The sequence below is a fragment of the Phoenix dactylifera genome, unplaced genomic scaffold, assembly GCF_009389715.1.
Source record: "Phoenix dactylifera cultivar Barhee BC4 unplaced genomic scaffold, palm_55x_up_171113_PBpolish2nd_filt_p 000309F, whole genome shotgun sequence".
Lineage (NCBI taxonomy): Eukaryota > Viridiplantae > Streptophyta > Magnoliopsida > Arecales > Arecaceae > Phoenix > Phoenix dactylifera.
The window spans coordinates 279,191-298,407 of NW_024067781.1; the positions used below are offsets into that span (position 1 = coordinate 279,191).

At 44.6% G+C, this 19,217-nt stretch overlaps 1 protein-coding gene across 1 annotated transcript in view; it reads right to left on the minus strand.

Moving 5' to 3' along the window:
- Positions 1 to 8,358, minus strand: part of LOC103716591 (sorcin-like) — a 28,721-nt gene extending 20,363 nt beyond the window's left edge. The window contains 6 exon segments of the mRNA XM_039118123.1: positions 6,200 to 6,236; positions 6,238 to 6,247; positions 6,334 to 6,389; positions 6,542 to 6,583; positions 6,585 to 6,675; positions 8,207 to 8,358. Of these exon segments, the coding sequence (XP_038974051.1) occupies positions 6,200 to 6,236; positions 6,238 to 6,247; positions 6,334 to 6,389; positions 6,542 to 6,583; positions 6,585 to 6,675; positions 8,207 to 8,358 (388 nt within the window).
- Positions 8,359 to 19,217: the final 10,859 nt, after the last annotated feature.

Here is a 19,217-nt window from a genome sequence, read left to right on the forward strand (position 1 = left end):
ATACATAATCTGACTCCATAAAGGACTTCTAAACAACTTAAAACTCCATAATACTTAAATTATCATCTTCCAAACAAACAAAAGAAAGCTAAGTACTTCTAAGGAATAATATTTTTTGTCATTCCACGGAATATTACACAGAAAGCAATCCACATTGTAATGACCCAAAACCTCATCTTAGGCCACATAGATCTAATGTAGGACCTTAGACAATAATCTTGCTCACAGAAGGACTCAAAAAATCCAAAAACGGTCCACAAACCTTGGCCAACATATATAAAGAAAAGACTGCTAAAACTCAATAAAACAATAGATTAATGAAAAACAAAATCCAAAAAATTTGAGAAAAAAAAAACACCTTGTTTAAATCTAAACTACATCTGTATAAGTCTCTGTGCACACGCGCACATGTACATGTAGTCATATACAAAAATATAGTACATGTTTATATAAAGGGGTAACAAGTCTTGTCAGCTTTAACCTAAAAATGCAAAGAAACGGCTAGTGCTAAAGTTTTGAATACATCCGTTATTACTTATCAAGATCAAACAATATGAAGGCACCATATGTAATGAATACCGCTGACTGGACTACTCAATAAATAACCAAAATAACATTGAGTCAACTTTAATTAGCAAGGTGTATTGCACCACTTCAGGCTCCCCATTCTTCTATATGACAAAGGAGTTTCTTGGGTCAAATGTATGTTAGATGTATGCCCTAGAAGCCAATCTGGCGGACACATTATTAATTGTGGGACATAAATTTGTACTTGACTTTATTATTATTGAATAATAAATGGGCATCTTTTCATTCATATTGTTTATGTGTCTATGAATCGTCCAAGGAATTAATAAGATGATGATACACATTCTCAAGAGTTGAGAATTTGAGCCATGTATCATTGGTGATTAATTTCTAAATACTCCTGATCAATGGATCATCACGAGGACGGTGATCGATCCGATCAGTGCACAGATCACTTTCCTTCTGGATGGACGAGACTCGAGTCCACAGTGTAGGGACACTGAAGTGATAGTGCATGTGCTTGTTAGAGAACAAGGGTACTGAGCATGACCAAGACAAGAAGTCACTTGAATGTCTATCCACTCGTCAGTGACTTACTTGATGTTGCAGTAGTATGACTGGTCCTTTGACCTGCGATGCTTCGGCTACTCACAGTGAGGTTATTGTAATTTGACTACACGTATACATGGTCTCTAGCCATATGGGTCCTTGTAGTGTAGATTGACTGCAGTAAGTTCTCTGTAGGAGTAGGGTATGCACTTACATGGAATCTATCGACCTTGATAGAAGAGGAGTGATCCTATGTGATTTATTAGACTGAGTTCTAAGACTTTGGCCAGGGCAGTAATATAAAGTGGAGAAAGAGTTTTTCACTATTGAACTCAAGTCGAATAAATCTAGACATATGACAGACGACGGGGTTTGACGAGTTATCCATGACCTCCGATCTGTAGGGATCCACGATAGGACTGTATCATACGATAACTGCACCTAGAGATTCATCATTCTATTCTGCTGGATAGCCACTACATACTGCTAGGTGTCACTGGTGGATGGTGAGACTCACAGGGATCATCTCGATGGTCGATAATCCCTGGTGAGTTGAGTTGGAATTGTTTCAACCCATTGAAAGGAGTTTTCAATGATATTATGATAGAGATCACAATATATCTCACTACCAGTCAGAATGGAACCTATGGGGTCACACACATTAGAAGTATTGACCGATCCGATGGTTGAATTGTGATTAAGAATCACATATGATCAATTAGATTGATAAATGGTTAACCCGCTAAGAGTTAGTGATTAGAAGAAGAAACAATTGCAATCGGATTGCAATTTAATTTAATTAATTGGATTTAATTAATTGGACTTGATCATGAGTCCTACTTGGAGTGGGATTCATGGAGTCCTAATTGGATTAGGATTTCAAATTAAATTAGAGTCCTACTTGGAATAGGATTTCTAAAGTCCTAATTGTCTTAGGACTAAAATTTGGACAAGTCCTAATTAGATTAGAATTTTTTTAAGTCCTAATTAATTTAATTTTAATCTAATTAATTAAATGACTCCTAATTGGATTAGGATTGAAGAGTTCAATAGAGTCATGGTTCAATTAAATCCTAATTAGATTAAGATAAGGAGGAAATTGAAATGGGTTCATACAAATCCTATTTTGACTAGGATTGGACTCATGCAATGCACCCAAATTAAAATACCCTTTAATTGGATTAAATGGCAGATTAATATGGACTTGAGGGAGGGGCTTACGCCCCTCCTCTTGGGCATTGCGTGGGAGAAAAAGGAGGGGCGCACGCCCCTCCTAGGTGGCATGAAAAATGAGATAAGGATGAGCTCCTAAAAATAGGAGCTCATCTTTATCTCTTAATATTTCAAAAGGGGGAGCATGGGATTTCGGCCAAGGTTTATGTTTTTCTCCTCATTCCAGCCGTGAGCACCCTCCTCCATCTTCCTCCTTTGAGCCACAATCAAGAGAAGAAAAAGAAAGCTTAGGACGCCCTCTTCTTCTTCATCTTGGTTTCAAAAGGAAGAAAATGAAAAAGGCTGCATAGAACCTTGTTTTTCTTCTTCCTTGGTTCTTCCTTCTTCTTCCTCCTCTCAAGCCAATCAAAGGTTGATTCAAAGGAGAGGACTTCAGCTATCCATAGCCATCTCTGCAAGGGAGCTAGCACCCCGGTGAGATCCAAAGGCTTCGATCGAGTCAGTACTTCGTGTGGATACCTGTAGAGGCCGGACGCGTGTACGGCTTCCATTGAAACCCTCATCAAATACCACGTAAATCAGATTTGCGGAGACCATCTACCCGCATAAGGTGAAGATCTGATCTTCTTAATCATGATTTTAAAATAATTTATTAAGATTTAATCCTGATCAATCTATAAATGGTTTTAAAATACGTTCATGCGATGAACGGGATAATGCACATGTCTTTTCGCTGCATATCTGAATTTTTTGAATTTTCAGCGGCATGTGCTAGATCCTAACAATGTAAGCCTTTGAGCAGGGTAGAACTTTTTTAAAAGACAACAACAGGGTGTTCGACAACAAAGAGGGCCTCAGGACATAAGATGAGAGGAAAAAAGATGATAAAAATTAAGGTTAGTATATAGTGAAAACAAGGACATGTTAGTATGAGTACATCATAAGAAGAAGAGTTGCACCAATTTAGGCAAAACAATGAAATGATAAAGATCGTATGAGAATGTCATGCTATAACTAGAGGCTCCCTATGATGGAGAGTCACCTAGAATTTTCAAGAACATGGGAAGGAAGGCCAAAAATGACATGAACAGAAGTTTGCCAAGATGATTTGTCAAACTTATCAGAAAACAATGCAGCTGAAATCAACAAGCCAGATTAGTTGGCACAGCTTGTTCATTGTGGTTTTGGTTCAAATAACTTCTAGTGCAGTATATGCCAAAAATTTACTACAATTTGCAGATAAACATAATTTATGTTTATTGAAGCTAAATTTATTGTCAGAAGCATGAAATTATATAGAATGGACCTAATTACTTTATAACATAAACAAACTAACTAACAAAGACTGCAATTTTTTGAAACAAGTGAAAACAACATCTATGACTATCAAAAAGAAAAAAAGCTCAACAGCCAAGACACATGGTAGCACTCTAGTCTGATTCATAATAAATCCATGGCATAACCTGATCTTGGGGGCTCGACATGCTACATAACTAAAGTTGGGGACTGCACGCTTGCTCAAACATAGAAAACTTTAAATTCATATGCAATGCATCAACAAACCATAACAAACTTCTCGAGAAGTTCAGATGCCATATTCGATTACCACAACCAAGAAAAGTAAAACAGACCAGCAGCAAGATCGATCAGCTACTGATCTGAAATTCAATGGTTGCAAAGATTGCTTTCCAGTGATGCAGTACATACTCAAGCATCATCAATTTTGAGAGACTGGAGTGAAATTATTTAATAACCCAAGGCAACAACTCAGATTGGTGAACGAAGATATATTCTAACATTCCCACTTGGAACCTTTTTGCAAACAAAATAAACATCAATATTTTCCTAAACTCCCAATCTAGAAGATCATGCTAAAAAATGCATGTCTAAAGATGCAGCGCATACTCAAGCATTAATGCTCAATCAAATTAGATAAACAAAGTGAACATATAAATTGCTGGAATGAAGTTTCCACATTTTTTTTAAAGGAAAATAAACTTTAGAATGAAACTTCTTGTCCTGCTGATGTTTAACTCTCGATAACGACATCATACAGACTTACCAGAAGCTACACAAGAAGAGAAGAGAGGAGACAGAGAAGAGAGAGAGAGAGGAAATGGGATGTTGCCGGTATAGCTAAAGTTTTTCATCATGACATGGTGGAGAGCTGTCATAATTCCCATTTCAGACATGGGTTCGAATAAGCATGTGCATTGGATGAATATGGATCCATCTTAGAAGTATATTTTAACTCAATGTCAAGATTTGCAATCTCGATACCAAATCCTTTACTGGTACAATTGCTGGTACAATGTTGCCCGGTGTGGTGTTGGTTCAGTTAGTGAACCCATCTTACTGAGTCTCGGTTTGGTATTGGTACGGCACACTATGCCCAGTATGGTGAACGTTGCTCAATCCACTTTTTTTTAAGCCAATCAGAAAGTAAGAAGCATTTTAAAGATGAAATTGAGGAGATAATATCAGAGAATTGATGGAGGATCCTATCAAGCCAAGGATCAGGCACTTCCTATAGAATGTGAGACATAACATACTACTGACGTCGACTCAACAATAAAGAAATTAAAGGTTGTCTAATGCCCGGTGCCTTAGGTGTCAAATGCATGACGAAGACACCATTCATTTGCTGGCACACTATCATAGATCAACAAGCCCAGTACAGAACATATATGAACGAAAACCATGATGTCAAGAAAGTGTTAAAAAAAATGCATGAAATGTGATTGCAAGTTAAGGGGCCATGTGAAGGGCATTTGTGATTGGCTTTCATTTGTTGGAATATTTCATTGGATCATATCATACAAAACCATGTATTGCCAACGCTGTCAAAGGCTTGTACAAAAATCAGTAGGGAGGATTATCATGCCCAAATGGTAAATAAAGGAAAAACTAGGGGCTCAGGACAATGAGAGCTCATCAATAATTTAGCAAAACTGAATGCCCAAGCAACAATCTATGAAGCTAAACAAGGAAGATGCATCCATAAGTATTAAGGAGGATGAGTCAAGTTTGGATGGATTGATGGAAAGAAAATGGAAGATTATACTATATGAAGCTGAATCCATTCATGAGGACATTCGAACTCTAGAATTTTACCACTTTCTAATGCAGGATTAGTGTACTTCCATCAGTGAAGGTTATAAAAAACTCTAGGCCACAAAGTGAAGATTGGTTATGGGGTGTAATTGTTAGCAAGTTTTGTTTCCCTATATTTCTTATACAATAATACAGGATACTTGGATGCTGACTTGTGAGATGGATGAGTTCAAGATCTCCCATATTCACAGGGAAGAGATTTGTGGTGGGCTGAGCTGACATGCTGAAAAGTGCAGAAGAATGGGAGGAATACCATCTCACCTGAGAGATGATAGAGTTGGTATATGACTAGCTAAGAAAACCGCACACATACTCCCAGGGGAGAGGGGGGGTGAGGGGTTACCGTAGACGAGCTTTTACATCACTCATACATCACTCAGCCTCAGAAAATGAAATGGCTTCAAATTAAAATCAGAAAAGAACCAACCTACATTAACAGACATCAAACTACATTGGCACAAATTGTGATGTTGATGTGTTTAGAACCTACAACTTGATCAACAGAAAAAGCGATTAATGAATAAAAGAATTGCTCTCCATGTCAATTGAAGCCAAAACTTAGGCCTATAAAACTACGTCTCCTAAATTCTAATAGCATGATTTACTATCAATGAATAACATGTGTGCCTAAAAATATTCTAACATGAACACAATGCAAACAATGAACGAGTTGCAAAATATTATCAGATGGTAATTGATTAGATAAAATAAAAGTTCTATCACTGCCTTATCAACGTCGCATAACCGAAACAATATATATAATCAAACAGCAAAAAGCAAACACAGAGAAAGTAAATCACCAAATATGCATCTGTGATTGAAAGAGCGACAAGACTCACCTTCAAAAAGTTCATGGTCCCGTTTCTATCAAAAGTCGTACATCCTGCAAGGCCCAAAGCGTCAGAAGTTCTCCACATCATGAAATCAAAAAATAGGGGTTTTCTTGAAGTGAAAGATTAGGAGGATAACCTGATCATCTGCTGAACGATGGAGAGAGGGAAATTGAGGTTTCCAAACAGCCAGCGCTCTCTGATCACCGATTTTCGAACCAAAACATGTAGAGAGGGAAAATTGAGGGCTAATATTAGATTAGGGGCAAGAAAAAGAAAGGGGCCAAAGAATAAGAAAAGATTAGGTTTTGGTAGAGGGGGAAGGAGGAGCAGAAGAGAAAGAGAACCTGAAGCTGAAGAGCGGTGATGTTGCCGGTGTGGCTGGAGTCCTACTCGCTCGAACCACTCTCGCAGAACCCCCAGCGTTCTCCATCGTGGAAGTAACCAGACGACTGATCTTGGAAGTGGGGCGCGTGGTATTTATAGTATGGTAGGTCAACGGGTGGAAACGTGGCTTGGGGAAACTTGGTTGAGAAGCGCCGCGGATTCGCGGCCCCAAAAACATAAAAAAAGATGGACAAAAAAATTTATATAACACTTTTTTTTTTATTAGCCAATAGAGAAACAATAATATTTTTTTCCCATCCAGTTTTTATGACGCTCGTATCATAATTAGCTCCTCTTTGAAAAAAAAAAATCTACCATGGCTCAGGTACTCAATCCGTATCTCTTAATGAGAGCCCTATATAACTAATAAAAATGGGTGACATACAATAAATCTGACTTTGATGCCACGGTATTATAGACTCGCAACCCCAAAAGCTTAACTATTAGGAGGAAGACCAATCCATGCCCAAAGATCTGTATGACACTTTTTTTATTAATCAACGTAAAAGTATAACATTAGGCAGCCTAAAGTGGAAAGACAACTAGAATTTCTCTTTTTTTCTAATGAGAGAAAGAGGGAGACGTATCTACATGCTAGAGTCTAAGGAATGCATGGATGCATCATTCAAGATTCAACTAGAATAAAGGACTATATATGGACACCAGAGAAGGGGAAGGCCTTAGATCATGCTTTACCCAATTGAAAAAAAAAAAAAAAAAAACTTCTTAACTTCCTCAAATAAATTTAGAGGGATAATTGTGGCATACCTTTTAAATTAACTATTGTATTATCGATGTTTTGGATACATGCAGTTTGAAAATGGATGTAGTTGGGGATTGCATGTACCTTGGTAGTTATTGCATTTGCAACTACATTTCCAGGTTCAATGGATCACTACAGAAATAGTAACATTTGCCGGCGTTTTTCTTGATTTTTCCCGACGCTTATTAGCGTCGGCCAAAACCCAGCCGACGCAACAGCAAGCGTCGTAAATGCGTTGCCTGTAGTGGAAAAGGTTTTGGCCGACGCAAGCGGAAAGCGTCGGCAAAGTCCACGATTTACCGACGCTTAATAAAGCGTCGGTGTATCTTTCTTTGCCGACGCAATTTTGCGTCGGCAATAGACCACTACTCGGGCGAGCCGGTGTTGTTGGGGTGGTTTTTTGCCGACGCTTATAAGCGTCGGCTAAACCGTTTAGCCGTCCCAGATGTGGTTTTTAACGACGCTTTAAAGCGGTCGGCCGTTGGAATTTTTTTAAAAAAAAAATTAGAAAAACACATTAGCTTGTCATAAATCACCATTTACATCAATATGAACCTGCATTACATTTATATCAACACAAATATTCAGATCATTCAAAACATTCATATTGTCATATAATTAATAAGTTAGAATTACAATGTACTTTGAAAAATATAAGAAAGATACATAGAAAACTCCTTAAATACAGTCTAAAAAGTATCACGGACCTGGATGTAGCCGCCATCATTATCTCTACGAGCTGTTTGAATGTATCAGAATCTACAAAAAAAAAAGATTTTAGAAGTTAAGAATATGAAAATCATTAACTCATGCAAAATAAATGATACATATGTAAAGTCATCAAATACATATAGTTATTTACCTGAGGAGGGAGAATCGCTGTAACATAGATGAAATATTGTCAAGCTGAGACTGGCAAAGTTTGTTGGTTCTGCCTTCAACTCCGCCCAACTCTGCCTGATGGCGATCCTTCATATCTTCAATTGTTTGCCCGAAGTCTACTAACTTCTGCATTGCTACTAGCCTTCTCCAGCATTTCTTGTATACATGCCCACTGCAGACAACTGAGTGGGGGTAACTCCAACGGCCATAACCCTCACTCTACCATAACGCTCTGGGCCCAATAATTCAGCGAGCACTGAGCTTCGACATGACTGGTCGCGTCGGATGATGATGACTCCCCGACGCGCTCTGAAATAAGAGTTGTTGCCCCTGTCCTATATCTCTCAAAAGAAAAGGTCATATTAATGTATGCCAATAATATAACTAATAAAAATATCGTTGAAAGATTCAAAGATGAATACATACAACTATATCTCTTGATTCCTCCCGAACAAAAACTGCCATCTCGGTGGTGTGAGTCATCTTATAAAACTCCACCTTACCAGGCTCCCTTCCATTATCATCCATCTACAACAAAAAGATATATTGGCAAGCTAGTTATCATGATACATGCTATATGATAGAATAGTTTAAAATAATTTCAAAAAAGTTTCAAAAAAACTTACGAATTCAGCTCTACGTGCGAGCCATAACTCATCGAGCCTGAAGTATGAGGAACAGTCTGAGAGGCTCGTGCAACTCTACCAATGTTGGAATATGTCTTCCCAAAAAAGAAATAACAATATAAATTTGTAATCTAAATTATTAATAAACTACAATATAAGGTATTGAAAAAAATATACACAACCTGAGCTTTCTCGGAAAAACCAATAGCGGACAAGCTCCTCCACTGATGAGGGATTACATCAGGAGGACAAACACGGCAACCTCCTCTTCTGTCATATACCATCGTGCTTCCAACCCGCCTTTAACTTGGCCTATATTCTTTCCACTTGCGATTGACGGACTTCAGCACCCAATCATGACTCTCTTTAGGGGAGCAAAAACTTTTTCTAACTACAAAAGTAATTAAAGAATGTTATAACAATGTTAAATCAAAAAATAAAATTGTGATAGTAAGCAAATTCAATCTTTACCTCAATAACTTTAAGAAGCTCAACCTTATACGAAGGAAGCATTTCATTCCATTTTCGTATAGTTGAGCGGACACAAACTGACCCTTCCGCGCAACTCGATCCTAGGAAAAGTCGATAAAATGCTTGCAGCCCTCTTGATGGGGTTGCCCCAGTTCATTGCAATGTACCACGATCTTCTCATCTCCGTAGGCTCCAACACGTCCGTGCTCGGTGGGTCCTTGTGTCCTCCTCACTCTCCCAGTCCATCTATAAAAATAAAATAAAATATCCATTAATTAAAACATTAAAAGGCCAAATGATTTAATATAATTAGATTGTAAAAAAAATTAATATATAAAATTAAATCAAATTACTCTGGATGTGCACGGTCATCCATGTCTGGACAATCAGCAGGTGACACGTGCTCAGACTGCGAACTCGTGCTGAGTATGAACTCATGCTGAGCATGGGACTCGTGCTGCTGGGGCTCGTCGGGGTTGCTGGACCGCAGGGACTTGATCGGAAGAAGATCCCACGGATTGTGTGCTGAAACTCAACATCTCTGAATCGTTTTCCTCGCAGCATGTGTTACCTAGTATGCAACTAAAAATAAGCAATATTAGTTAAATTATAAATAACAATCTAAAATAAAGATGCTGGCGTGGTAAGACAGTGACTTCATTCATTAGATGGAGATTATGCTTCTGATCAGTGTCTGTATGCCGGTGCACAAGTAAATAAAAGCCCTTAAGAACTTTTTGTATGTGGGCATGGCATCATTCATCAAATGGAGATTATCCTAGTCTTTTAAGGATTTTCTATGTTCACCAAGAGTAAATAGACTAGCTAAAAATTCAGTATGGCATCAGTGGACAAGTAACAAGGTCGTCTTGACTCTTGAGTTTGAGGTGCACGAAAAACTACATCTTTAGCATAGGAAATTCCATGGCAGGACTGCATGACCAAACATTCAAACTTCTAAACAAAAATGGTTGAATAACATTAACCAACTCATACATTAAATATGCAATAAATGTAGTTTAATAACAGAATTTCCGAAGGAAAGATGGGCCCCCCTCAAAAAAACCCTCTGAGGACGAGTTCAATGAATGCCCCCCAGCCACACCATTGACTAACGGAGGCCAATGCCACCCAAATTTTTTTAAGTGAGAGAAACAAATATATGTACAGATTACAATGTAGAGAAGGTGGTGGAACAGCACAGGAAGTGCTGTTGGAGTTTCAGCAGGTTAGAGAATGGAAAGGGCGTAGAGAATGTAAAAGATCATAAGTCAATATTGTGTAAAGATGACCTTGAGTCTGATACCCAGAATGGTTTTAAGGTATCAACGCATTAGAAATAGGCCGATATTCTGCTTGCTTGAACCTGAGGCTTGATCAGCTAGTTTTAGTTACATTTCTAAGTCAGTCACGAGTCAGGGGCTAGGGATCAGTTATGTTGGAGCTCATCCTCATGTACTCATTTTCTGATTTCCCATTGATTAGCCTCATTCAACTATTCCTCATGGTTTTGGCTGCTTTAATTCTGAAGTCTTCCAACTTAAACCAGTTGTTCCAAAACACGTCTTTACTCGAATTTTGTTTGTAATGCATATGCTGTTTAGTTTTCACCAATTGTTTTATGGATTCAAGGTTATCAACATTCCTAAGCTCATCCAAAATGATCAACAGTCCCGTTGCTCTCTGTCAAGATTTAGATTTTGCTGCAAGCTGTATTAATGGGGCAACATTAACAGGAATATTCTACACTTCACTTAGCGAAGCAGCGACATCCCCTTACGTAAATTTAAATGATAAAATTTAGCTTAGCATCTTTCCTCAAATAGTTAATGTCTTTGCGATGGTTACAATTTGGACAGACCAACTCTCGTCTTTATCGTGAAAAATCCAATTACTAAAGGTGAGTGCTAGCTTCACGCAGTGGATTGCAGTCTGAGTTAATTATTAGAGTAGCATATTTATCAGCAGTAATGCTGAATTCGGTCTCTCTGTGCAAATGAATATGTAAGGAGAAGAAGAATGAATGGCTATGGTTTGTATTGTCAAATTGAACTCTGTCAAGAAGAAAAAAGAAATAAGAAGACGAGTGGCTGCAAATAATAACTTTTGTTCATTGAATATAGCAGTTGTTAAAATTAAGCAATACAATCGATTAAAATCTTCTGGCATGGTGTCTGGTCCATTTGTTTTAGCAAAGCCATTCATAACCTGGGTAAAGAAATAGAATTAAAAATGTAGAATTTTATCTAACCAACCAAAATATATTTATTTTCTTCTCAGTGGGTGATTCCAAAAAGAAGCAATGAATTGCTGCCATTCTATACCATGGCACCCAAACAGTAAAATCTCTCAGGATGGGATCAAAGAACATCTCCCTCAGGGATGGGACTGAGGCAGTTGGCTGTTATTTTTCAAAAATCAGTTAACAAGTCCCCTTCCCTTGCAGTCATAAAGAACCTCAAAGAATCAAATTTGCAGAGGATTTAAATAACAATTGGTGGACCAGCAATACGACATCTGATGACGGATGAGTACTGTTGCTGAAATTGGACCCGGGGCGGCCGCGAACCGAGGAGGAAGGAGCTCCGGCGGGGGCACTGGCGGCGGCGATCCGTCGGCGAGCGGCGTCCTCCGGTGGGGGGCCTGCAAAAGCCGTGGCCGGGTTTCCGGCGCCGCCCTCCGATGCTTAAGTCAAAGGGGGGCTCAATTGTGGAGAAGGAGAGGGACTGTCTTTCCAGTCCGAAGCCTCCCTTGGGAGGAAGAAGCCTCCAGCCCCCTTTTTAGAGGGAGAAGCTCCCCTTTTATAGGAAGAGTAGCAGGGTTACCTGTGATGTGACTGGGCGAATTAATGGGTTACCGTCACGATTGGACGTGGGCGTGTGAAGTAATGAGTTGCCGTGGATGGCCCGTTCCCATCATGGGAGGAGGTTGCGTGCAGCAAGAGCTTGCTTGTGGCGTGCAGTGCAGTACATTCTTGGGAATGGTGAGGTGTTGACAGACGTAGCAGGGTATGGTCCCTGATTAATATGTCGTGGCGTGGCCGGCAAGTAAAGCATGGTGCGGTGAGGCTGCTGCAGGGGATGGCCGCAGCATATAGACGACGAGGTCGGCCTTCTGAGGTCAGCTCAGCCTTTTGGTCTCGGCCTGCTGTGCTCGGCCTTCTATGATTAGCCTTCTGTGCTTGGCAGCCTTCTGGATGAGCTCGGCAGCCTTCTGTGCTCGGCGGCCTGGGATGAGCTCGGCAGCCTTCTGTGCTCGGCGGCCTGGATGAGCTCGGCCTGGATGAGCTCGGCAGCTTCTGTGCTCGGCCTTCTGGGCCTTAGCCTTCTGAGCTCGGCAGCCTGGATGAGCTCGGCAGCCTTCTGTGCTCGACGGCCTAGATGAGCTCGGCCTGGATGAGCTCGGCAGCTTCTGTGCTCGGCCTTCTGGGCCTTAGCCTTCTGAGCTCGGCAGCCTGGATGAGCTCGCAGCCTTCTGTGCTCGACGGCCTAGATGAGCTCGGCCTGGATGAGCTTGGCAGCTTCTGTGCTCGGCCTTCTGGGCCTTAGCCTTCTGAGCTCGGCAGCCTGGATGAGCTCGGCCTGGATGAGCTCGGCAGCTTCTGAGCTCGGCCTGCATGATGAGCTCGGCTCGGCTCTCTGAGCTCGGCCTGCATGATGAGCTCGGCCTGTATGGTGAGCTCAGGCTTGTTGTCAGATTTGGGTGCTTTAATTGTACGTGTGGGGTGGTCTATTTTTCCCCCCAACACTACCCCCCGACTTCCGAGTTCGAGCTGCTTTTGGCTCGGACGAAGGAAGTAGTCCAGTCGTTGATCATCCTGTGATATAGCCAAATATATATGGAGATGTGCGTGCCAAGTAGGGTGTACCTCTCATGCAGTTGGAGTCAAGTGCTTCAGGTCGACTCAGCAGCCTTCTTTGGCTTGTGGTCGACTCAGCTCTCGAGAACGTCGAGACGACGCGGCAGATCTTCCGCGTCGCACTTCTCCCAGCATTGGAGATCTGTGTGGGCGTTGCTTTGTTGTTATCCACGAACATTTTGAGGGTGCTTTGTTGTCAATCACGAACGTTTCGGGGGGCCGCGAAGGTACTACCCCGTCATTCCGAGGTCGAGGGAGCTCGGGCTCACTGTCGACTCGTCGGGGCATCTCGACTTAGTCGAGGAGGCGCTACGGGAGGCCGCGAAGGTACTATCCCGTTGTTGTGTTGAGCGCCACGGAGGGCCGCGAAGGTACTACCCCGTCTTCCCGAAGTGTCGAGGGGTCTGGGCATGCACTATCGACACTCGGGGGCATCTCGACCTTAGTCGAGGAGGCGCTACGGGGGGCCGCGAAGGTACTACCCCGTTGTTGGTGTTGAGCGCCACGGAGGGCCGCGAAGGTACTACCCCGTCTTTCCAAAGTGTCGAGGGGTCTGGGCACGCACTGTCGGCACTCGGGGCATCTCGACCTTAGTCGAGGAGGCGCTACGGGGGGCCGCGAAGGTACTACCCCGTTGTTGGTGTTGAGCGCCACGGAGGGCCGCGAAGGTACTACCCCGTCTTTCCGAAGTGTCGAGGGTCTGGGCACGCAATGTCGATACTCGGGGCATCCCGAACTTAGTCGGGGCATCATTGGAGATACATACAGGAGATGGATTTCGTTGGCGATCGTGCGCCCTTATTTGGAGCGGGGCGACGTTGGAGATAAGGATACCCGTAGGTCGTTTTTTGGATTCTCCGACCTGAAAATAGATGAAATATTGAATTATTTGAAGCCAAAGTGGCATCCTGTACCTTTTGGAGATATTTTGATGGCTCCGAGCTTCGAAGTCCCTCAGGACTTGGCTCAGCACCGGCCTTCTTTGGCTCGATTTTCTGGGAGGGGTGTTCTGCACTCGGGCTTCTGAGCTCGGGCTTATGAGCTCAGCAGCCTTCTGGTCTCGGCCTTCTGAGCTTGGCCTGCATGAGCTCGGCCTGGATGAGACTGCTGCAGGTCGTGGCTGCAGCATGTGGATGACGAGCTCGGCCTTCTGAGCTCGGCTCGGCCTGCATGAGCTCGGCCTGGATGAGACTGCTGCAGGTCGTGGCTGCAGCATGTGGATGACGAGCTCGGCCTTCTGAGCTCGGCTCGGCCTGCATGAGCTCGGCCTGGATGAGACTGCTGCAGGTCGTGGCTGCAGCATGTGGATGACGAGCTCGGCCTGCATGAGCTCGGCTAGATGAGCTCGGCAGCCGTCTGTGCACGGCCGGGGCTTCGGTGATGGCGACGCTCTGAAGGAGAGCAACGTCACGAGCGCCGTCGTAAGGACTTACACCCATGAGGAGGGAGTACATAACTCTCCTTCTCCAGACCTCAGCTTTTATTTCTCTTTTTCTCCAACTCGTTGATGTGAGACTTTGGCTACTACTTCTCACTAGTTGCCCCCACGTACGTCGTTGTAGCGGGAGCCATGCCTGATTCGAGATAGCTCGGGAGAAAGTTTCTTCCTCTGCTTAACATGAACCCGTGGAGGCGGCACAGGAGGAGCCTCCACTTGTTGCAGGCTTTGGGCTGCAATGGCTAGCGCTTGGACTTGCTGCACTAGCACGTCGAAGTGCTCGGGTTGGACTTGTGGAGCTTGATCTGCCGGAGGGTCTTGGTGGTGGATTCTGGACTGAGCGCCCGGGGCTGGAGCATGATGTCGGGAGGTATCAGAGACTCCTCTGCTCCTTAGTTTTCATGGCCACAACTCGGCCCTTCCTCTAGCGCCAACTGTTGCTGGAAATTGGACCCGGGGGCGGCCGCGAACCGAGGAGGAGGAGCTCCGGTGGGGCACTGGCGGGCGGCGATCCGTCGGCGAGCGGCGTCCTCCGTGGGGGGCCTGCAAAAAGCCGGTGGCCGGGGTTTCCGGCGCCGGCCCTCCGATGCTTAAGTCAAAGGGGGGCTCAATTGTGGAGAAGGAGAGGGACTGTTCTTTCCAGTCCGAAGCCTCCCTTGGGAGGAAGAAGCCTCCAGCCCCCTTTTTAGAGGGAGAAGCTCCCCTTTATAGGAAGAGTAGCAGGGTTACCTGTGATGTGACTGGGCGAATTAATGGGTTACCGTCACGATTGGACGTAGGCGTGTGAAGTAATGAGTTGCCGTGGATGGCCCGTTCCCATCATGGGAGAGGTTGCGTGCAGCAAGAGCTTGCTTGTGGCGTGCAGTGCGTACATTCTTGGGAATGGTGAGGTGTTGACAGTCGTAGCAGGGTATGGTCCCTGATTAATATGTCGTGGCGTGGCCGGCAAGTAAAGCATGGTGCGGTGAGCCTGCTGCAGGGGAGGGCCGCAGCATATAGACGACGAGGTCGGCCTTCTGAGGTCAGCTCAGCCTTTTGGTCTGGCCTGCTGTGCTCGGCCTTCTATGATTAGCCTTCTGTGCTTGGCAGCCTTCTGGATGAGCTCGGCAGCCTTCTGTGCTCGGCGGCCTGGATGAGCTCGGCAGCCTTCTGTGCTCGGCGGCCTGGATGAGCTCGGCAGCTTCTGTGCTCGCCTTCTGGGCCTTAGCCTTCTGAGTCGGCAGCCTGGATGAGCTCGGCAGCCTTCTGTGCTCGGCGGCCTAGATGAGCTCGGCAGCTTCTGTGCTCGGCCTTCTGGCCTTAGCCTTCTGAGCTCGGCAGCCTGGATGAGCTCGGCAGCCTTCTGTGCTCGACGGCCTAGATGAGCTCGGCCTGGATGAGCTTGGCAGCTTCTGTGCTCGGCCTTCTGGGCCTTAGCCTTCTGAGCTCGGCAGCCTGGATGAGCTCGGCCTGGATGAGCTCGGCAGCTTCTGAGCTCGGCCTGCATGATGAGCTCGGCTCGGCTCTCTGAGCTCGGCCTGCATGATGAGCTCCGGCCTGTATGGTGAGCTCAGGCTTGTTGTCAGATTTGGGTGCTTTAATTGTACGTGTGGGGTGGTCTATTTTTCCCCCAACAAGTACAGGCATCCAGCGCAACCAGAGACAAGAGATTAGATAAAAACTAACACAAGAGATTAGATTATCAGCAATCTGTTTGCCATCTCAACGAGATTTGTTTGCAATGGTAGACAATTCGTACAATCTAGAGGTTTGAACAAGAAAAGTTATGAATGTTTACTTGACCGAGTTGGTCTGTCCATAATGAGAATTATGCAGCATATAACCATTACAGAGATGCTAAGTTATGAAGCATCTTTCCCTCAAATAGTTATGAATGATGCATGAAAACTACATTACAGAGATGGATGTTCTTACCAAGAACACAGAGAAAAGTATGCATCTAACCTTGCTTGTTTCTAATCCCAACCTTTTGTGAGATTTGATTGTCTTTGCTAGCATACTTCCATTAGCATTACTCCAAATTCAAGAAATGCAGTAATACTCGGTAAAAATTTTTTGAATTACCTCGGTCTCAGGCGGAGGGAGATGGGGTCGGCTGGTCGGCGCCGCAGAGGAGGGAGGAGGAGAGGAGGATGCGGACGGTCGCTCGGCGCTGGAGAGGAGGGAGAAGGAGAGGAGCTTGCCGTCGGACGTCGCTCGGCGCCGGAGAGGACAAGGCCGGCGCTCGTCGTCGGAGAGAAGGGAGGAGGAGAGGACCTAGGGCTTGATCATCGGGATGCCAAATGAGGAAGAGGGGGCTGGCGCTTGGTTTTGTTATTAATTGACTTTTGACGACGCGTATACGCGTCGTCTTAGGATGCAAATAGGACGACGCTAATAAGCGTCGTCTTTTCTTAAAACGCGTCGGCTGTTCCTGTACATTACGCCAACGCTCAGGAGCGTCGTCTGTTCTGGAGAATTACCGGACGCTTATTTAAAGCGTCGGCAAATCTTGGCGTCATTCAATTTTTTCCCGACGCTTATACCTAGCGTCGGGAAAAATGCGTCGAGAAAGGCCATTTTTCCTGTAGTGGATCTATAGTTGCAATCATATTTGTTTGGATGTAAACAAGAACTGCAACTGTATGAAGATGACTCAAAAGTCTTTTTCCATCCAGTTGCATTAGTTTGTCTTACAGATAATTTGGCTATAAACAAACTAGTTCGAAATAGTCTCCAATTGTAGTTTGGTTTACACGTTTTGATGAAATTAAAGCAATCTAAATACTAAAAAAGTGCAGCTTCTGCAAGTGGAGGTCACTTACGCCCAATTATAGCTATCCAAGCACATATTTAATTATCTGTCGATTAATAAGTTTATTCTCACTTTTTAGTTTTAACGGTTATTACATATTTGAGATGGAGCATGCTTCCCTTGAGAGGATAAGGTATCTAGTATTCTTGACTTTAAATGAAGAATGAGGCATCTAGATCGAAGGTACATACTGTAGACAATGATCTATATCACTAAAGAAGGCCACTTTAACTTCTATGGATTGAAGATTCTCTATTAGAAAATATAATTGTTGCTGGAAATTGGACCCGGGGGCAATCTTCGGTCGAGGAGAGGGAGCGGGAGGTGGTTACTCACGGCGGGCGGTGGTCCGTCGACGGGCGGCGTCCTCCGTCTGGGGCGATCGCGAGAAGGAGCGGCTGATTCCCGCGGCTGGGCGACGATCCGACAGTGGGCGGCGTCCTCCGTCTGGGTGCCTGCACACGAGCCGGTGGCCGGGTCTTCCGGCGCCGGCCCTCCGACGCTCAAGTCAGGGAGGGGGCAAATCGTGTAGAGTAGAGGTAAACAGTGCCGTCCCCAGTATCGATTTTCCAACCCCCTTTATAGACCGGGGGTCGGTTTACCTGCGATGTAACGGGGCGAAGCCGTAGTACGGCTCGGCATGTCGTTCAGGTCGGCGCTTGTCAGGCGAATAATTGCACTGATGTCGGCGATGAGGGCGTTGTACAACCCGAACTAGCACGCTACCAGGCGAATTTATTGCATCAGTGTCGGAGGTATGGCCGAGATCAGAGACTTATCACAGTTGACTAGACCCTGCTGGGCTTATTTGCCGGGAGAGCTGGGAGTCCGTAGATGACAGGAGTCACGTGCATTAATTGTTGAGTGAGCCGAAGATCACATTATTGTGGAGTAAGCCGGAGATCGCATTTATTGTGGAGTAAGCCGGAGATCCGCATATTGTGGAGTAAGCCGGAGATCCGATTCATTGTGGAGTAAAGCCGGAGATCCATATTTATTGTGGAGTAAGCCGGAGATCCATTTATTGTGGAGTAAAGCTGGAGATCATATTTATTGTGGTGGCCGGGAGGATCACAGGAGTCATGCGCCATAAATGCGGAGGGGCGTCATAGTACGGTCTCTGGCCGGACCTCGGAGACGTATAGCGTAGTAGGTGGCTGACAAAAGTAGGCCTGGGCATTGGGGTTTCTCTTAGGTCGGAGGTTCCGAGTTCGGGTGCCGACTTCGGCCTTCCAGGGTCGACGATTGTGCGGCTTCTTTGGGGCATTCGTGTCATTTGGGGGAAAAACCTTATTCCCCCAACACTACCCCCCGACTTCCGAGTTCGAGCGGCTTGTGGGCTCGGACGTAGGAAGTAAAGTCCATCGTTAAAGTTGGGGGGCGAACTTCGTCCGCACCCTCATGTTTCTTGGAATTTTCGTGGTAGGACCTGCGCCCTTGGGCGTTTCGAGGTTACTTTGTTCGGCGAATTAATGATGGGGTCCATATCCCTACGTCTTTCGAGGCGACTATAGCGGGGGCGGTGTCTCTTGGATTACCGAGGTTGGTTTGTGAGGCGGACCCAGGATGAGGGTCCTCGGGTTCGACGGGCGGCGCCTCGGCCCCACAATCGAGAAGTTCCCGCTCATCAATGAGCGTGCCATTTTGGGTTTCAAAACGGACACGCGGCATGACCAGGGGTCGGACGCTTCCGATTTCGTGTTACCGGGTCATAATTTCGGGGAGTGGAGGCCACACCGGGGCTCCACGTGTCCCAGATTTTATTAAACGAGGGGAGCGGGGGTGCCGTCCGCTCATTCTTCG